The sequence below is a fragment of the Bufo bufo genome, chromosome 2, assembly GCF_905171765.1.
Source record: "Bufo bufo chromosome 2, aBufBuf1.1, whole genome shotgun sequence".
Classification (NCBI taxonomy): Eukaryota; Metazoa; Chordata; class Amphibia; order Anura; family Bufonidae; genus Bufo; species Bufo bufo.
The window spans coordinates 493,084,119-493,105,298 of record NC_053390.1 but is presented as its reverse complement, the minus strand read 5'-3'; the positions used below and the strand labels follow the sequence as shown (position 1 = coordinate 493,105,298).

General features: G+C 46.1%; 1 protein-coding gene across 1 annotated transcript in view; it reads right to left on the bottom strand.

Annotated features, from left to right (window-relative positions):
* Positions 1-21,180, bottom strand: part of RFX2 (regulatory factor X2) — a 136,160-nt gene that overhangs the window by 31,314 nt on the left and 83,666 nt on the right. The window contains 4 exon segments of the mRNA XM_040417787.1: positions 253-350; positions 20,889-20,966; positions 20,969-21,019; positions 21,022-21,053. Of these exon segments, the coding sequence (XP_040273721.1) occupies positions 253-350; positions 20,889-20,966; positions 20,969-21,019; positions 21,022-21,053 (259 nt within the window).

The window sequence follows — 21,180 nt, the reverse complement described above, 5'->3', positions numbered from 1 at the left end:
TTTATGTTAACAACCCCATTGAAGTCTGTGGGGAAAACCATCGGAATCGCACATACAATTGACACTCTACAGATCTTAAAATCCACATGACAGGTCAATTTCTACATGTTAAAATAAATGCAAAGTGTACATGAGATCCGGTAAATCTCATTGTTTGTTGGTACTGTATTTATGCTGCAATTTTTCAGCATGAAAATCCACGCAGAAAAACCATGTGTAATCTGCAATGTGTACAGGTATGCTAATGGTTACCTTTGCCTGAACAATCTGATGAGGAAAGTCACACATTGCATTTGTCAGCCATCCCTCCAGACTCTTTGCAAAATTCCTGATAGCCTGAGTCAACGTACCTAAAATAAAATAGGAAATGAGGAATTAACTCCTTTTAGTCAAATTAACAGCTTACTGCGTGCCAATTACATAATGGTCAGAAAACTATAGGGTACCAAATAAGGAGATTTTTTGTGAAACTCACCTGTAAAATCTTTTTCTCGTCTTTTCCATTGGGGGACACAGACCATGGGTATAGCTTAGAGGTATTAGTAGGAGGGACACTATGCAAATATAAAAGATGGCTCCTCCTCCACGGGCTATACCCCCAGGCTCCACCAGGAGGAACTCAGGCGTTGCAAAAGTGGTAGGAGAAGGAGACCAGAAAAAATAATGGAAACAATCAGACCAAAGCCCATGAAGTCCAACCACAAACAGAACTGAATACCCCTCCTGCAACAGGCAGAAATGGGTGGGAGCTGTGTCCCCCAATGGAAAAGACGAGAAAAAGATTTTACAGGTGAGTTTCACAAAAAAAAATAAAAAATCTCCTTTTCTCATACTTTTTTCCATTGGGGGACACAGACCATGGGACGTCCCAGAGCAGTCCATGGGGTGGGAAAAAAACATCAACACCGCCAGGAGGAACGTCCATCGGTCAAACAGGAACCACAGCCTGCAAAACCCTGCGTCCAAAGACAGCATCAGCCGAAGCCAGCGAATGCAACTGATAAAACTTCGTAAAGGTATGTAAGGACGACCAGGTGGCCACTTTACACAGTTGAGACGCAGAGGCACGATTGCGCCTTGCCCAGGAAGCTCCTACCGCCCTAGTGGAGTGAGCGGTAATCCGAGCCGGGGGAACCCTACCACGAGTGCGATAAGCCACGGAGATAGCCGAGCGGATCCATCGCGCCACAGTGACCTTGGAGGCCGCCAGACCCTTACGAGGTCCCTCAGGAATCAAAGAGGGAGTCTGAACGGCGGACGGAGGCGGTAGCCGTCAGATATACCCTCAGGGCCCGGACGACATCCAGGGAATGGAGAGCCCGTTCCTTGGGGTTTGCCGGAGAAGGACAAAAGGAAGGCAGGACAAGACCAGAAAAGGCTCCTGGCAGGAAAGTGCAGCCAGCTCAGATACCCGCCTGATGGAAGTTATGGCCACAAGGAAGACCACTTTCCAGGTGAGAAAAGTCAAGGAGACCTCTCAGAGGCTCGAAGGGGGCAGTCTGTAGAGCGCGCAGGACCAAATTGAGATCCGAAGGAGGCAAAGGGGGGACATACGGAGGGACCGAATGCGCCAGCCCCTGAAGAAAAGTCCTCACAGGACCCAGAAGAGCAAGGGACTTCTGAAAAAAGACGGCCAGAGCCAAAACTTGACCTTTCAGGGAACTCAGCGACAGTCCCATCTCAAGTCCGGACTGAAGAAACGATAGCACCATAGGGATGGAAAAACGAAGGGGAGGGAAACCCGAGTTCTCACAAAAGGTCAGGAAGGCCTTCCAGGTACGATGGTAAATCCGGGAGGAAGCCGGCTTCCTCGCTCTGATCATGGTTCTAATCACTGAATCCGAGAACCCTTTCTTCTTCAGGAAGAGACTGTAAATTCCGGTGGAAGAGCAGGCCCTGAGACAGTAGATCCTCTGTCGGGAAGAGGCCATGGGGCGTCCGCCAGCATCTGAGCCACGTCTGAGAACCATGCGCGGCGAGGTCACTCTGGGGCGATGAGAACGGTCGGAATCCCTTCCACCTCGAGCCTGCGTAGAACCTTCGGTAGCAGAGGAAGCGGAGGGAAGACATAGAGGAGGCTGAAGTCCTGCCACGGAGACACCAGTGCGTCCACCCCGTACGCCTTCGGATCCCGAGCGCGAGCCAGGAACACTGGTAGTTTGTTGTTGAGCCTGGACGCCATCAAATCCACATCCGGACGGCCCCATCTGCGGCAGACGTCTTTGAATACATCTGGATGCAGAGACCACTCGCCTGGATCCACCTTGTTGCGGCTTAGAAAGTCCGCTGTCCAGTTGTCCACTCCTGGAATGTATACCACTGACATCGGAACGTGCGACTCCGCCCACAGCAGAATTCTCGTTACCTCCTGCATCACCATCCGGCTGCAGGTCCCGCCTTGATGGTTGATGTAAGCCACAACCGTGGAATTGTCCGATTGAATCCTCACCGGGCGGCCCGCAAGGAGAGGAGTCCAATGGAAGAGGGAGTGGAAAATCGCCCTCAGCTCCAGAATGTTGATCGGAAGGTGAGATTCCGCCCCCGACCAAACCCCCTGGACCGTGCGAGAATGGAGAACCCTGGCAACGGCTGGCATCGGTGGTGACGATCGTCCAGGAGACCGGGAGGAAGGATTTTCCCGACCTCAGGTTCATCGGGGACAACCACCAAGGAAGAGCCGCCCGAACCCGCTGAGACAGGCAGATGCGATCGTCCAGACCACGAGAGGTCTTGTCCCAGAGGGAGAGGATCTCCCGTTGGAGCGAACGAGTGTGAAACTGAGCAAATGGAACGGCCTCGAAAGAGGCTACCATAAGACCTAGGACCTGTATGCACTACCGGATGGAGATACAAGGGGAGCGCAGCAGGTGCGACACCGACCCCTGGATCTGGGAAGACTTGGAGTCTGGAAGAAACAGTTTGGTGGCTGAGGTATCCAAGACATCCCCAGGAAGGAGAGCTTCTGGGAAGGGAGGAGAGAGGATTTTGGGAAGTTGATCAGCCAGCCGAACTGTTCCAGAGTCTGAACAGTGATCCGGACGCTGTCCTCGGCCTGCGAAAGCGAGGGAGCCTTTATCATGATCTCGTCCAGGTAGGGTAGCACGGTAATGCCCCTGGTGCGAAGAAGCGTCATGAGCGGCGCTAAGATCTTCGTAAAGGCCCGAGGGGCGGTCGCCAAACCGAAAGGCAGGGCGACGAACTGATCGTGCCGGCCACCAATGGCAAAACACAGGAATCGTTGGTGAGATTCTGCGATAGGGACATGCAAATAGGTGTCCTGGATATCCACGGACACGAGGAACTCCCCTGGGAGAAGAGAAACAATAACGGAGCGTAGGGATTCCATTCGAAACCTCCGCACCCGCAGAAACTTGTTGAGCAGTTTCAGATCCAGGATCGTTCCGGCGGCCTGGACGCGAACTCTATCTTGTAACCCGATGTTACAACTTCCAGGGCCCAGGTGTCCTGAACATGAGCCCTCTAAACCTGCTGATAAGAGAGCAGGCGGCCCCCCACCACGAGGGGTGGGGGCGTCCCTTCATGCGGAAGACTGCTTGGAAGCAGCAGGCCGGGCCGACTGCGCCCTCGGGCGCCAGGAAGGCTGGGGCTTGAAGGAGCGCTTCTAGCAGGAGTCCTGCGACCCCCCAGCGGAGGAAGCAGACGACGTCCTGCTAGAAGAGAAGCGGCCAAAGGACTGGTACCGGGAACCCGAAGACCTGGTGCGAAAAGGGCGTTTGGACCTAGGTGTGGGGAAGATGAGTGCTCTTGCCCCCAGTAGCGGCAGAGATGAACTCGTCCAGTTGAGCCCCAAAAAGTCGGGAACCCTCAAAGGGGAGGTTAGCAAGGGAACGCTTGGAAGCAGCGTCGGCGTCCCATACCTTTAACCAGACCTCTCTGAGCTGAATGACAGAGAGCTGAAATGCGGGCAAAGAGGGATGTCCATGGAAGTCTCGCAGAGGAATTTGGAAGCCTGAGACATCTGGAGAACCAAATCCAGCGTGTCAGCAGACGTATCTTGTCCCGCCAGGTCTTGGTGGTGGCACTGTAACCACACCGAAAGAGCTCTGGCCACCCATGCCGAGGCAAAGGCAGGTCACAGGGACGTGCCCGCCAGTGAGAAACTGGCTTTGGAAAGTGAATCTAGGCACCTGTCCACCGCGTCCTGCAGAGAGGAGCCATCAAGGACAGGGAGGGCCGTGTTTTTGGCTAACCTGGCCACCGGGGGATCCACCTTAGGGGGAGAAGACCACCTCTCCACACTGTCCGCCTGAAAAGGATAAAAAAGAGTATCCATGCATTTGGTGGCAGAAAACTTTTGATTAGGACGGTCCCAAGCTTTGGATAAGACCGCGGAAAATTCCTCATGGACCGGAAAGACGGCAGCCTCCGGTCTTTTAGGTGGAAAAAGGGCGAACTCCCTCCTAGTGGAAGGGGGAGAATCCCCTTTGAGATTAAAGGTGTCACGGACAGCCGCGGAGGGTCCCACTCCATCACCTCGTCCGAGCCGGACAACTCCCCTTCAGACTTGTGCTCCCTGGGGGGGGGGGGGGGAAGAGTCGTCTAAACACGCCTCTAGACGAGGGGGAGAAGCGGAGTCATCCGAGCAAGGATGCTGCCGCTCACGCTGCCTCTTAGTAGTTAGGCGTCCTCTGCGGGAACCACTGCGAGGAGACTGAGTGGTAGGCGCCACAGGGTTGGAAACTGCCATACGTTCCATAAAGGACATGGCTGCCTTGGCGACTAAGGCCAAATCAGCAGCCGCACTGGACATGGCGGATGCCCAAGCGGGAGCCGCAGGGACCGTGGGAGGGCTGGTCTGGGCAAGAGAAGGGGGAGAAGGGTGATCCCGTCCAGGGCAGGAGGCACAGGTACCAATGACCGAAAGTGGGAGAAGACACTCCATACAGGACCCAATTGGGGTCTGTGAAGAGGTCTTACCAGACTTAGGCATGATGGCAACCCACAAACAAAAACAGAAGCTGCAGTTAAGAAACGTCCTACCACCTAGGCAACAGCACAGGAAAAACACCCAGAGGAGCAGGGGAGCAGCCAGACGGCGTGAGGAGCTTCTTGTCAGCCGGAGCAAAGCGCTAGGCTCCGCCCCCAGGACGCGTCCTAGAAGCGCGAAAAGAGCGCGCGCTTCACTGCCTGTGTTATATGAAAAAAAATGGCCTCCGGCGCCGAACGCGGCGTAGCAGGGGTCAAAGAAAGTACAGCACCCCCTGCAGAGGAGTCGGAAGCCCCCGATGAAGAGGGAGCCGCTGCTGAGGTAGTGGAGAAGAGCGGCGCCGCATTGGCGCCGCTCAGATAGCAGAGCTGCCGCTGATAAAGTGGGAGCCGATAGTTGATGAAACCCCAGTATGGGTAACTGCCCTTAATAAGTGCCCCCAGAAGCCCCAGACAGAACACCCAAGTCCCCATTCACCCAGGCGGCCCATAGGTATCATGGCAGGGTCGGAGGGAGGGAGGGGGAGCAGAGAGTATGTACTTATCTGCTCCTGAAGTCTTCTCCCTCAGACCGATACCAGCTGGGCTCACCTCTTCAGACATCTGACTCACCCGAGTTCAGTGCTCTGGATGGAGGGCAGCAGCAGGTGGGATGCCGGAGCTAACAGGTCGAGCCCGGATCCACTTGTCTTCTTGGGGGACAAATTGAGGCAGCCAGGCATCGTCCAAAGACAGCGGCGGGCACTCCACGGGGGACCAGGAAGGCGCTATGCCGACCAGCGTCCCCATCTAGAAGAAAATAACAAAAAGGGAGTAGTCAAAAAGTGTCAACCTCCTTCACCAGACACTAAGCAAAGACTGAGTTCCTCCTGGTGGTATAGCGTGAGGAGGAGGAGCCATCTTTTATATTTGCATAGTGTCCCTCCTACTAATACCTCTAAGCTATACCCATGGTCTGTGTCCCCCAATGGAAAAAAGTACGAGAAAATATTTTTGAAGAATCAGTCCTGTAAAACTAGACTGGACCAGGACATGTCATTTAACTTGATTGTTTTCAAAAATGTGATACTGTGCCACATAAAAGGTTGTTAAAAATGTGATACTGAGCCACATAAAAGGTTGTTACATAAAATGAGAATGCTTGGACTAAAGGAAAATGTGTTTAAGTGGGCAAGTAACTGGCTTGGGGATAAAAACAATAACAGAGGGTGGTTATTATTGATACATATACAGGGGTCAGCATTGGACCCTATCTTCCGTGTTTGATGACACCAGATATAATGTACAAGAAAATTTAGACTATCACATTCATAATCGCAAATGCATATCCATGAAGCTAGCATGCAGGAAGCAAACAAAAAAAAGTTAAGGCAGCACAACAGCTCACATACAAACAATAAAACTGAAAAATAAGTCATTTTAACTTAAAGTGGTATTATACCTAATAGAAGCTCTTATCGCACATTTTTGATCAAACGTGTGTTGGGCCCATCCACTAGGCGTCAAGGTAGCTTCTGCAGATGGGTCCCCAACACTAACAGAACTGCCTCCTCTCCTGGGCTTGACCAAGTCTGCTTTCACACTGGCGTTTTGGCTTTCTGTTTGCGAGATCCATTCAGGGCTCTCATAAGCGGTCCAAAACTAATCCGTTTTTCCCTAATGCATTCTGAATGGAAAACTATCTGCTCAGAATGCATCAGTTCAGTCTCCATTCCGCTTTGATGACAGACACCAAAACGCTTTTGGTGTTAGTCTGATGAAACTGAGCCAAGCTGATCAGTCCTGGCACACAATGTAAGTCAATGGGGATGGATCCGTTTTTTATTGTGCCAGATTGTGTCAGTGAAAACAGATCCGTCCCCATGGACTTACATTGTGTGCCAGGACGGATCTGTTTTCACTGACACAATCTGGCACAATAGAAAACGGAACCGTCCTCCATTGACTTTAACATAGTCAAGACGGATCTGTCTTGAACACCATTGAAAGAGAATAATGGATAGGTTCTGAACGGATGCAGACGGTTGTATTATCTGAACAGATCCGACCATGACAGATTCGCACAACACGCGAGTGTGAAAGTAGCCTAAGCCTACAATATTCAAGGCGGTGTATGAACCAGCTACATTCATACTCTGCTAAGAAGTCCCAGGCAGATATTTTAGGCTTAGTCAAGGCCAGGAGAGGCAGTTCTGTTAGTGTTAGGGACCCTTCTGCAGATGCCACCTTGACGCCTGGTAGATGGGCCCGAAACACGTTTGATCAAAAATGTGCGCAAAGAGCTACTATTTTTTCATTTATAGTCGGAATTATACTACTTTAAGTTAGAATGACACCATATATAAGGTAGCAATCCTATAAGTCAATGCTCTATAACTTGGATGATAGCCAAGCCAGTACATCATTTTTAGAGAATAAAAGTACGACATATTGTAGTTTTATTCCAGCCGCCTCACGGCACGTTTGCCCATTATAGTCAATGGGGCCAGAGTGCACTAGCTGTTCACCTGCCGGAGTTCCTTGCTGCTAGTGTGAAACTAGCCTCATCAGTGCAGAGCAGAGATCTGTCTTAACTAGGTTAGAGGCCTTTGTCAAAATTCGGGATGTACCATTTCTCTTTATGGAAAGAGTCTAGTAGGTGTGAGGAATTTTATAGGCAGGCAATGCTCCTCAGATCCTGGGTTGAATCAAAAGGGGCATAGATGCCTGTGATTAAAACATAGTCTTGCACTTTACAAATCACTAGTCAGACCACACATGGAGTACTGTGTACAGTTCTGGAAACCAGATCTCCCAGATCTATTTATCCCCAGAACTGTGACTGTGACAAGAGGACATCCACTACATCTAGAAGAAAGAAGATTTGTACACAAACATAAGAGGATTCTTTACGGTAAGAGCAGTGAGACTATGGAACTCTCTGCCTGAGGAGGTGGTGATGTTGAGTACAATAAAGGAATTCAAGAGGGGTCTGGATGTATTTCTGGAGTGTAATAATATAGGCTATAGCTACTAGAGAGGGGTCGTTGATCCAGGGAGTTATTCTGATTGCCTGATTGGAGTCGGCAAGGAATTTTTTTTCCCCCTAAAGTGGGAAAAATTGGCTTCTACCTCAGTTTTTTTTTTTTGCCTTCCTCTGGATCAACTTACAGGATGACAGGCCAAACTGAATGGACAGATGTCCTTTTCAGCCTTATAAACTATGTTACTGTGCATTAGCAGCACCACAGCTCCACACTGAGGTTGAATGGATTATTACAGATATTAAAGAAAACTTGTATATTAATTCTAAGGATGTATTTTTAACCCCTTAACCACCTCCGGACCGCCTAACGCAGGATCGCGTTCCGGAGGTGGCAGCCCTGCGCAGAGTCACGCATATATGAGTCATCTCGCGAGACGCGAGATTTCCTGTGAACGCGCGCACACAGGCTCACAGGAACGGAAGGTAAGAGAGTTGATCTCCAGCCTGCCAGCGGCGATCGTTCGCTGGCAGGCTGGAGATGTGTTTTTTTTAACCCCTAACAGGTATATTAGACGCTGTTTTGATAACAGCGTCTAATATACCTGCTACCTGGTCCTCTGGTGGTCCCCTTTGTTTGGATCGACCACCAGAGGACACAGGTAGCTCAGTAAAGTAGCACCAAGCACCACTACACTACACCCCCCCCCCCCCCGTCACTTATTAACCCCTTATTAGCCCCTGATCACCCCATATAGACTCCCTGATCACCCCCCTGTCATTGATTACACCCCTGTCATTGATCAACCCCCTGTAAAGCTCCATTCAGACGTCCGCATGATTTTTACGGATCCACTGATAGATGGATCGGATCCGCAAAACGCATCCGGACGTCTGAATGAAGCCTTACACGGGCGTGATCAATGACTGTGGTGATCACCCCATATAGACTCCCTGATCACCCCCCTGTCATTGATTACCCCCCTGTAAAGCTCCATTCAGATGTCCGCATGATTTTTACGGATCCACTGATAGATGGATCGGATCCGCAAAACGCTTCCGGACGTCTGAATAAAGCCTTACAGGGGCATGATCAATGACTGTGGTTATCACCCCATATAGACTCCCTGATCACCCCCCTGTCATTGCTCACCCCCCCTGTCATTGATTACCCCCCCTGTAAAGCTCCATTCAGATGTCCGCATGATTTTTACGGATACACTGATAGATGGATCGGATCCGCAAAACGCATACGGACGTCTGAATGAAGCCTTACACGGGCGTGATCAATGACTGTGGTAATCACCTCATATAGACTCCCTGATCACCCCCCTGTCATTGATCACCCCCCTGTCATTGATCACCCCCCCTGTCATTGATCACCCTCTGTAAGGCTCCATTCAGACATTTTTTTGGCCCAAGTTAGCGGAATTATTTTTTTTTTTCTTACAAAGTCTCATATTCCACTAACTTGTGTCAAAAAATAAAATCTCACATGAACTCACCATACCCCTCACGGAATCCAAATGCGTGAAATTTTTTAGACATTTATATTCCAGACTTCTTCTCACGCTTTAGGGCCCCTAGAATGCCAGGGCAGTATAAATACCCCACATGTGACCCCATTTCGGAAAGAAGACAGCCCCAGGTATTCCGTGAGGGGCATATTGAGTCCATGAAAGATTGAAATTTTTGTCCCAAGTTAGCGGAACGGGAGACTTTGTGAGAAAAAAATTAAAAATATCAATTTCCGCTAACTTGTGCCAAAAAAAAAAAATTTCTATGAACTCGCCATCCCCCTCATTGAATACCTTGGGGTGTCTTCTTTCCAAAATGGGGTCACATGTGGGGTATTTATACTGCCCTGGCATTCTAGGGGCCCCAAAGCGTGAGAAGAAGTCTGGTATCCAAATGTCTAAAAATGCCCTCCTAAAAGGAATTTGGGCACCTTTGCGCATCTAGGCTGCAAAAAGTGTCACACATCTGGTATCGCCGTACTCAGGAGAAGTTGGGGAATGTGTTTTGGGGTGTCATTTTACATATACCCATGCTGGGTGAGAGAAATATCTTGGTCAAATGCCAACTTTGTATAAAAAAAATGGGAAAAGTTGTCTTTTGCCAAGATATTTCTCTCACCCAGCATGGGTATATGTAAAATGACACCCCAAAACACATTCCCCAACTTCTCCCGAGTACGGAGATACCACATGTGTGGCACTTTTTTGCAGCCTAGGTGGGCAAAGGGGCCCATATTCCAAAGAGCACCTTTAGGATTTCACAGGTCATTTACCTACTTACCACACATTAGGGCCCCTGGAAAATGCCAGGGCAGTATAACTACCCCACAAGTGACCCCATTTTGGAAAGAAGACACCCCAAGGTATTCCGTGAGGGGCATGGCGAGTTCCTAGAATTTTTTCTTTTTTGTCACAAGTTAGTGGAAAATGCTGATTTTTTTATTTTTTTATTTTTTTTTTCATACAAAGTCTCATATTCCACTAACTTGTGACAAAAAATAAAAACTTCCATGAACTCACTATGCCCATCAGCGAATACCTTGGGGTCTCTTCTTTCCAAAATGGGGTCACTTGTGGGGTAGTTATACTGCCCTGGCATTCTAGGGGCCCAAATGTGTGGTAAGGAGTTTGAAATCAAATTCTGTAAAAAATGACCTGTGAAATCCGAAAGGTGCTCTTTGGAATGTGGGCCCCTTTGCCCACCTAGGCTGCAAAAAAGTGTCACACATCTGGTATCTCCGTACTCAGGAGAAGTTGGGGAATGTGTTTTGGGGTGTCATTTTACATATAACCATGCTGGGTGAGAGAAATATCTTGGCAAAAGACAACTTTTTCCCATTTTTTTATACAAAGTTGGCATTTGACCAAGATATTTATCTCACCCAGCATGGGTATATGTAAAAAGACACCCCAAAACACATTCCTCAACTACAGAGATACCAGATGTGTGACACTTTTTTGCAGCCTAGGTGGGCAAAGGGGCCCATATTCCAAAGAGCACCTTTCGGATTTCACAGGTCATTTTTACAGAATTTGATTTCAAACTCCTTACCACACATTTGGGCCCCTAGAATGCCAGGGCAGTATAACTACCCCACAAGTGACCCAATTTGGAAAGAAGAGACCCCAAGGTATTCGCTGATGGGCATAGTGAGTTCATGGAAGTTTTTATTTTTTGTCACAAGTTAGTGGAATATGAGACTTTGTATGAAAAAAAAAATAAAAAATCAAATCATCATTTTCCGCTAACTTGTGACAAAAAATAAAAAGTTCTATGAACTCACTATGCCCATCAGCGAATACCTTAGGGTGTGTACTTCCCGAAATGGGGTCATTTGTGGGGTATTTGTACTGTCTGGGCATTGTAGAACCTCAGGAAACATGACAGGTGCTCAGAAAGTCAGAGCTGCTTCAAAAAGCGGAAATTCACATTTTTGTACCATAGTTTGTAAACGCTATAACTTTTACCCAAACCATTTTTTTTTTACCCAAACTTTTTTTTTATCAAAGACATTTAGAACAATAAATTTAGAGCAAAATTTATATATGGATGTAGTTTTTTTTGCAAAATTTTACAACTGAAAGTGAAAAATTTCATTTTTTTGCAAAAAAATCGTTAAATTTCGATTAATAACAAAAAAAGTAAAAATGTCAGCAGCAATGAAATACCACCAAATGAAAGCTCTATTAGTGAGAAGAAAAGGAGGTAAAATTCATTTGGGTGGTAAGTTGCATGACCGAGCAATAAATGGTGAAAGTAGTGTAGGTCAGAAGTGTAAAAAGTGGCCTGGTCTTTCAGGGTGTTTAAGCACTGGGGGCTGAAGTGGTTAAGGACCGGGCTCATTTTCACCCTAAGGACCAGGTCATTTTTTGCAAATCTGACCAGTGTCACTTTATGTGTGAATAACTTTAAAACGCTTTTACTTGTCCAGGCCATTCTGAGATTGTTTTTTCGTCACATATTGTACTTCATGACAATTGTAAAATGGGAGTAAAAAAAAAAAGTTTTATTAAATTTCAAAATTTCCAAGTATCAATTTATCTACTTCTATAATACCTCCAAAAATAGTTATTACTTTACATTCCCCATATGTCTACTTCATGTTTGGATCATTTTGGGAATGAAATTTAATTTTTTGGGGACGTTACAAGGCTTAGAAGTTTAGAAGCAAATCTTTTTAAAGGACCCACTTTTTAAAGGACCAGTTCAGTTCTGAAGTCACTTTGTGAGGCTTACATAACAGAAACCACCCAAAAAAGGACCCCATTCTAGAAACTACACCCCCCTCAAGGTATTCAAAACTGGTTTTACAAACTTTGTTAACCCTTTAGGTGTTCCACAAGAGTTATTGACAAATCGAGATGAAATTTGAGAACTTCAATTTTTTGGCAAAATTTTCCATTTTAATACATTTTTTCCAGTAACAAAGCAACGGTTAACAGCCAAACAAAACTCAATTTATTGCCCTGATTCTGTAGTTTGCAGAAACACCCCATATGTGGTCGTAAACTGCTGTACAGGCACACGGCAGGGCGCAAAAGGAAAGGAATGCCATACGGTTTTTGGAAGGCAGATTTTGCTTGACTGGTTTTTTGACACCATGTCCCATGTCCCATTTGAAGCCCCCCTGATGCACCCCTAGAGTAGAAACTCCAAAAAAAGTGACCCCATTTTCGAAACTACGGGATAGGGTGGCAGTTTTGTTGGTACTATTTTAGGGTACATATGATTTTTGGTTGCTCTATATTACACTTTTTGTAAGTCAAGGTAACAAGAAATGGCTGTTTTTGCACAGTTTTTAATTTTTTGTTATTTACAACATACATCTGACAGGTTAGATCATGTGGTATTTTTAAAGAGCAGGTTGTCATGGACGTGACGATACCAAATATGACAACTTTTTTTGGTTATTTGTTTCAGTTTTACATAACAAAGCATTTAAAAGAAAACAATAAGATTCTTTAGTGTCTCCACATTCTGAAAGCCAAAGTTTTATTTATTTTTTGGGCGACTGTCTTGTGTAGGGGCTCATTTTGTTCGGGGTGAGATGACTGTTTGATTGCCACTATTTTGGGGTGCGTATGACTTTTTGATCGCTTGCCATTACACTTTTTGTGATCCAAGGTGACAAAAAAAATAGCTTTTTTTTTTACACAGTTTTTATTTTTTTACGGTATTCACCTGAGGGGTTAGGTCATGTGATATTTTTATAGAGCAGGTTATTACGGATGCGGCGATACCTAATATATATACTTTTTTTATTTATGTAAGTTTTACACAATGATTTAATTTTTGAAACAAACAAAACAAAATCATGTTTTAGTGTCTCCATATTCTGAGAGTCATTGTTTTTACAGTTTTCGGGCGATTGTCCTATGTAGGGGCTCATTTTTTGCAGGATGAGGTGACGGTTAGATTGGTACCATTTTTAGGGGCATATACCTTTTTGATCGCTTGGTGTTGCACTTTTAGTGATGTAAGTGGACCAAAACTTTTTTTTTGGGCGTCTATCGGATGGGGTGGATCATGTGATATATTTATAGAGCCATTCGTTACGGATGCGGCGATACCTAATATATGCAGTTTTTTGGCGGTTTTTTATTAGAAAATCAGGGGAATGGGGCGTGTTTTTTTTTTTTTTTTTACTTGAAACATTCTTTTTTTTATTCAAAACACTTTTTTTTACTTTTTTTTTTAAACTTTATTTCTGTCCCATCCTTTTGGGGGTCTGATCCCCTCTGCAATGCATTACAATACATCTGTATTGTAATGCATTGCCTGTTAGGCCCCTTTCACACGGGAGAGTATTCCGCGCGGATGCGATGCGAGAGTTGAGCGCATTGCACCCGCACTGAATCCTGACCCATTCATTTCTATGGGGCTGTGCACACGAGCGGTGATTTTCACGCATCACTTGTGTGTTGCGTGAAAATCGCAGCATGCTCCTCTTTGTGCGTTTTTCACGTAACGCAGGCCCCATAGAAATGAATGGGGCTGCATGAAAATTGCAAGCATCCGCGGATGCAGTGCGATTTTCACGCACGGTTGCTAGGAGACGATCGGGATGAAGACCCGATCATTATTATTTTCCCTTATAACATTGTTATAAGGGAAAATAATAGCATTCTGAATACAGAATGCATAGTACAATAGCGCTGGAGGGGTTAAAAAATTTAAGAGTACACTTACCTGTAATCACTTTTCCATAAGCCCATGACAGCACCCTTGAGAGACCGCCTCCATCCAGGACAGGAAACAGGAACTTTTGTGGAGAGCTCATAAGGAGGAGCATGGCCCCAAGACCACCAGTTAATCTCAAGAACTTGCCCTAGAACACACTCTTACATATTTTATATATTTTATAAAAAAAAAAAAAGTATGTGTATAATAATATATATATACGATGAAAAAGGGCAGCACTCAAATAGATAAAAATAAAAATAACTTTACCCATAAGGCTGGGTAAATAAAGTTATTTTTATCTATTGGAGTGCTGCCCTTTTTCATCGCTTATATCCATACTGGGCCTGTGCACCCTTTATCCATTTCTTCTACTGTGACGGTGCTGCCATTATATATATATATATATATATATATATATATTTATTTTTTTTTTTTTTTTTTTTAAAATTAAGATATTTCTATATAGGGTGGGAATAAACCCGGGTGCTGTCATGGGCTTATGGAAAAGTGATTACCGGTAAGTGTAATCTTAAATTTCCCTTACGCCCATGACAGCACCCTTGAGAGACGAATAGAAAGAAACCCTTTTTTTTTAGGGGGGACTACTGCCTGGAGGACTTTCCTACCGAAGGCTAGTTGTTCTCTAGTGCCTAGGTCTAATCTGTAGTGACGAAAGAAGGTGCCGGGACTGCCATGTGGCTGCTCTACAAATCTGTTCTAAGGTAGCGTCGGCCCTTTCTGCCCAAGTGGTGGAAACTGATCTTGTGGAATGAGCACCAAAACCCCCCGGGGGAGCCTTTCCAGTTGAAGAATAGGCCAAATTAATGGCTCTCACGATCCATCTGGAAAGGGTTTTAGTAGAGCTGGGAGACCCTTTTTTTCCCACTAAATTGAATGAAAAGTTTGAGGTTTTCCTCCACTGACTAGTAACCTCCAGATAATGGGATAGACATCTTTTACATCTAAACAATGGAGTTTTTCCTCTTTTTTATTTCTCGGATTTTGACACAGGGAAGGAAGGATAATGTCCTGTGTTCTGAAACATAGAAACCACTTTCGGTAAAAGGAAGGGTCTGGTTTAATGAGTACCCTATCATCTAGGATGTTAGTGTAAGGTGGCAAGTGAAAAGCCGAAATCTCACCAACCCTCCTTGCTGAGGTAATTGCCACAAGAAAAGCTGTTTTGAAGGACAAGATTTTTATGGGTAACTCTTTAAGTGGCTCAAAGGGAGGCTCCGTGAGGACCAAGTTGAGGTCCCAGGGGGGAACTGAAGGTCCAGATATAGGTCTAAGCCTGCTGATGGCTTTAAAAAATCTTCGGACCCAGGGTGGTTAGCGATGGGAGAATCAAAGAATGCACTCAAAGCGGATACCTGTACCTTAAGAGTACTTGGCCTCAAATTCTTTTCATGACCGGCTTGCAGAAAATCTAAAACCTTACACATAGGTGGGGATTTAAAGGATTCACCGGATCTTTGGCAAACTTTGGAAGGTGTTCCAAATTCTGAGATAAATGGAAGAGTGATGTCCTTTCTGCAGGATAGTAAAGTGGAAACTACTTTCTTGGAGAGTCCTCTACTTTCTAGGATTTCCCCCTCAAGAGCCATGCTGTTAAGTGTAACTGCCTCACACTTGGATGGTTGACCGGTCCTTGGGACAGAGGGTCTTGCCTCTCCGGGAGAATCCAAGGGTCTGTCAAGGATAGCTTCCTCAACCAGTGAACCAGGTTCTTCTGGGCCAGAATGGAGCAATTAAGATCACTGTCGTTCTTTCTTGTCTCAACTTCTGTAGGAATCTTGGAAGAAGTCTTAACGGAGGAAAGGCGTAGAGGAGCTGGTTCGGCCAATGAAGGGAGAAGGCATCTATCCCTGTTGGTGAATCTCTCACGCTGAGGGAAAAGAAAAGACGACACTTTCTGTTTTCTCTGGTAGCAAATAAGTCCAGATGAGGGCGACCCCAAAGTTGAATTATTTGATCGAAGACCATTTGATTCAAACACCATTCCCCCTGGTCTAGTGTATTTCTGCTTAAGAAATCTGCCACCTTGTTTTCTGTACCTTTAGATGTACTGCCATAAGGGACGGAACAGAAGGAATTATAAGGGAAAAGATATCTGTTAACTGCATAAGATTTTCTGATCTGGTTCCTCCTTGCTTGTTCAAGTAGGAGACAACTGTGGCGTTGTCCGAAAAAACTTTTATAGCTTTTCCCTGAAGTAGAGGAAGAAATCTTTTAAGGCGAGAAAAACCGCTCTCAGTTCCCTCATGTTTTGAGTCTAGACTCTGCTCTTTCCAAACACCTTGCCTTAAGTACCCTAGGCAACAGGCCCCCCAACCGGAAGGACTTGCGTCGGTGGTAAGGGTAACAAAATTTTGTTGGATCCAAGGGAGCCCCTGGGACAGGTTTACAGGATTCAGCCACCAGCGAAAGACTGGATCACTTGGGGGGTGAGTGTGAGGGGTGTATCTAATGGGCGGAGGGTACCCTGCCATTCCTTCAGAATTTGCCACTGTAGGGGTCTGGAGTGAAGATGGCTCCAACTGACCGCTGGTATAGTGGAAGTCATTCTGCCCAAGACCGCCATTGCTTGTCTGATAGGATAGTAGGGTTTTTGTAGACATTAGAGACTGAACCTCTTGTATTAATCTCTGAATCTTGTCTTGGGGTAGGATACAGAGTAGTTTTTTTTTTGAGTCCAGAATCATTCCAAGAAAGACACGAACCTGGAAGGTATTAAATGTGATTTTTCCCAGTTTATTTGCCAGCCAAGATCTTCTAGGATCTGTACTACTTCTTTGAGGTGTAACTCGAGAAGGGATTCTGACTCTGCTACCACCAGGAGATCGTCTAGGTAAGGAATCACTAGAATGTCTCTTTCTCTTACATGCGCCATGACTTCTGTGAAAAGTCTGGGAGCTTGAGAAATCCCAAAGGGAAGGGCTGTATATTGTAGGTGCTGAATGTGACCTCCTATTGAAACAGCGACTCTGAGGAATTTTTGACAGTCCACCTGAATAGGGATGTGATAGTATGCATCTCTTATATCTATCGTAGCCATGAAACAGCCCCCGAAAAGATGTTTTAAAACTGACTGGATCGACTCCATTCTGAATTTTTTGTAAGAGAGGGACTGATTTAGATCTTTTAGATTTATGATAGTTCTGAATGTTCCATCTGGTTTGGGAACCAGAAAAAGGGAAGAGTAGAAACCCCTGCCTCTTTCCGCCTCTGGCACCGGGATTAGAACATTTTTTCGAAGTAAAGATGTAATCTCCTGTTGTAAAGCTAGATTTTTCTTCGAATTTCCTAGAAAATTTGTAATTTTGAATCTGTCCGGTGGGTGAGAGACAAACTCTAGACAAAACTCTTCTCTTATAACGCTTAAAATCCAGGGACTTGAGGAGATTTTTTCCCAAGCGTAAAGGAAGTGAGAAAGTCTGCCACCCACGGGAGAGAAACAGTCATTGCTGAGATGGTTTAGAGGCTGAGGAAGATTGGGAACTGAACAGGAAGCCCTTACTTTTCCTATTCTTGTTGTCTGCTCTGAAGTCTTTTCTCTGGCCCCTATAGAAATCTTTGTTTTTTTCGCAAAAACGCAGTTTCTTCGGGGGTCTGGAGACAGGGAACCCTTTTTTTATTGTCTGAAGCTTTATCCAAAAGGTCGTCTAAGACAGACCCAAAAAGATAATCGCCCTGACAAGGAATTGCGCAAAGCTTATTTTTTGATCCAGTGTCTCCTGACCATCCTTTTAGCCAAATAGCTCGTCTGGCTGAATTGGAAAGTGCAGCTGACCTAGCATTTAATTTTAAATCATCTGCTGAGGCGTCAGAAATAAAGTCTACCGCTTTAAGTAGAGTGGGAAAAACGGCTAACAATTGATCTCTCGGGGATTTATTCTGAATGTGAGATTCTAATTCTTCTAGCCATAACTTCAGAGACCTAGCAGTGGATGTGGCGGCAATATTAGGTTTGAATGCTTGAGCTGAGGTCTCCCAAACTTTTTTTTAGGTAAACCTCTGCTCGCTTATCCATAGGGTCTTTAAGAGTACCCAAGTCCTCAAACGGTAGAGCTGATTTTTTTGAGATTTTTGCAACAGGTGCATCCAACTTAGGAGGCCTGTCCCAATTAACTGAGTCTGCCTCATCAAAAGGATACTTCCTTTTCACATTTTTAGGGACAAAAAAAATTATCGGGTCTTTTCCATTCCTTCTGTATCAGAAATTTTATATTCTCGTTTACGGGAAAAACTCTAGATTTTTTTTCTGCCCGAGGTCACCAAACATGATATCCTGAACTGACTTTGGGTCTTTGGATTCGTCTACCTTCATGGTCGCACGAACTGCTTTTAGTAAAGCCTCCGTATCATCCGGGGAAAAAAGTGGCCTGCCCGTGGATTCTTCATCCTGGGACGAGTCTGGGCTATCTAGGATTTGCCCTGTATCACTTTCTTCTAAAGGATCAGAGTCAGATTTATTAGCCATGCCTGATCTGGTTCCAAGGGAGCTCGAGGCTACAGAAGGGAAGCTCTTTTTGAAATCTTTCAAGGAATCAGAGACCTCTGTCTTCACCATATCCCTAATACTCTGCAGAAGGGATGGGGACTCCTCCTCCACTAGCTTCTCAATGCAATGTTGACATAGCATTTTCGACCAAGGAGGTGAAAGTTCTTTTTACAGACGGCACATTCCTTCCCTCCTGGTTTTTGAGACCGCCTTCCTAGGACCCTCTTTTATAGTCTAAAGCAAGAAAAGAAAGGGGGAAAGGAGATTTAGCCTGGCTAAAGAAAAACAAGTGATGGGGAATGATCCCCCCTTACCCCACCAGGAGTACCGGTCCTGCTCTCATGGACCCTCCTGCTGATCGGCGCGTTGTGGCACTCTCCGCCTCCATGATGCTGTGGGATAGAGTGACTCCAGGATCCAAAAAATCTGGCTTCCTACAAGGCTGGCTGGGCTGGCTGCATGGACCGTGCGCCTCCCTGTGGGATCAATTCCCTCGGTCGGGTTCCTGCTGAAGCTATCTGCGGCATAAGTAGGAAATTCACTTCCTACCTTCCGGAACGCACGCTGGCTGCGTTCCAAATACCGGAAAGTTCTCGAGCCGAGAACCGGATCTCGCTTGGATCGCGAGATTTTGTCCCCCTGAGAAGGCTTGTGGTGAGGAGAACCGGCGTGCCCGGACGCACCTCAGCCTCGGCGTACCCAGACCCCAGCAGCGAGCACCAGACTCGGCCGGCGGCTCTAGAGGAGGCTTACGCCGGAACAGGTAACCCACTCTGAAAACAATTCTCCCGGGCCCTGCAGCCTAAACCTTTTTTTCTCTCTACCCACGAACATTCATCTGTCCTAGACAGGAAACAGGAACATGGTGGTCTTGGGGCCATGCTCCTCCTTATGAGCTCTCACGAAAGTTCCTGTTTCCCTGTCCTGGATGGAGGCGGTCTCTCAATGGGTGCTGTCATGGGCGTAAGGGAAAAAAATAAAGATATAAAAAATGTAACTCACCTTAATCCACTTGAATCGCGCAGCCCGTCTTCTCTTCTGTCTTCTTTGCTGTGTGCAGCAAAAGAACCTGTGGTGACGTCACTCCGGTCATACACATGATCCATCACCATGGTAAAAGATCATGTGACGGACCACAGGTCCTTTTCCTGCACACCGGCAAAGAAGACAGAAGAGAAGCCGGGCTGCGCGATCAAGTGGATTAAAGTGAGTTACATTTTTTTTTTATTTATTCGTTTCACCCCTCCAGCGCTATATTGTACTATGCATTCTGTAATCAGAATGCTATTATTTTCCCTTATAACATGGTTATAAAGAGAAATAATAGCAATCTACAGAACACAGATCCCAAGCCTGAACTTCAGTGAAGAAGTTTCGGGTACCAAAACATGCAGATTTTTCTCACGCGCGTGCAAAACGCATTACAATGTTTTGCACTCAAGCGAAAAATCGTGTGCATGTTCCCCGCAACGCACCCTTTCCCGAAACGCCCCGTGTGACAGAGGCCTTAGTGTAGGACACCGAGTCATACACCAACAGGTTGCCTAGGAGACCCAGCCTGAGGCTGGATCTCCTCGGCTCCCGTAGAAGGCAGTTCCCGATGCGTGCATGGCATTTGGGCAGCCTCTGCACGGCATCTAGCTGCCTTGTCCCTCATCGGGTCCCCGCCACAGCAGCGCGGGGACTCTATGCGATTACTCACCTGCCGCAAATCCACACTCTATGTCGGTCAGCGAAGGGGTTAATCCTCCAGCATCGCTGTAAACAGCGATGCCGGCGGATACAGCAGGGGCCCGGCTACCAGGGACTGCCGGACCCCTGAAGTGATCGGCGCGCGCACCTCTCCCGATCATCCTTGCCATGCATGTACGGCGGAATGCATTCTGGCAATGCGTCCCCCGCCGTACATGTACGGCGTTCTGTGCCAAGGGGTTAAGAGACTTTTATGGATTTAAGAGGCTATTTTAAGGATTTTGGAGAGTTTTCACAGCGAAAAACAGTGTAAAAAAATAAAAATTAAAAATAAGATTAACATATGAACTCATTGAAGAAGTCAATCCTTGCAGGGTTTCCTTACAGAAACCATGGTGAGTGGCCATGCACAGATTAACCCCACTAAATTTGGCCGAATACACATGCAGATCTGTCTGCCTTGGGTCCCTGCTTTGAATACCTGTTGGATTTTCCTGAGGTGTATTTCCACCATGTGAACCTAACCTAGGAGAAATCACCAAGTATACATTTTAAATATCTGCATACATTTTATATACTCAATGGGTACAGGAAGACGAACATCTGGGATGAGAATTTCTACAAGGGCTTGATACAGGATATGGTCACAGCTCCTCATCCTCTCATAATGGGTTCATATTTACACATAACCATCAATTTGTCTTTGGATAAAGGGCTTCTGGTTCCTCATCACTGCGTAATAAGAATCTATTGTTAATTATTGGGGGCTGACATCTAAACACAGTGCTTGAGCTATTCATGGATCAAGCATCTATGTGTTAAAGGTTACAATGCAGGTTTTATAAAAGGACTGAAAAGTGAAACAAGTCTACAA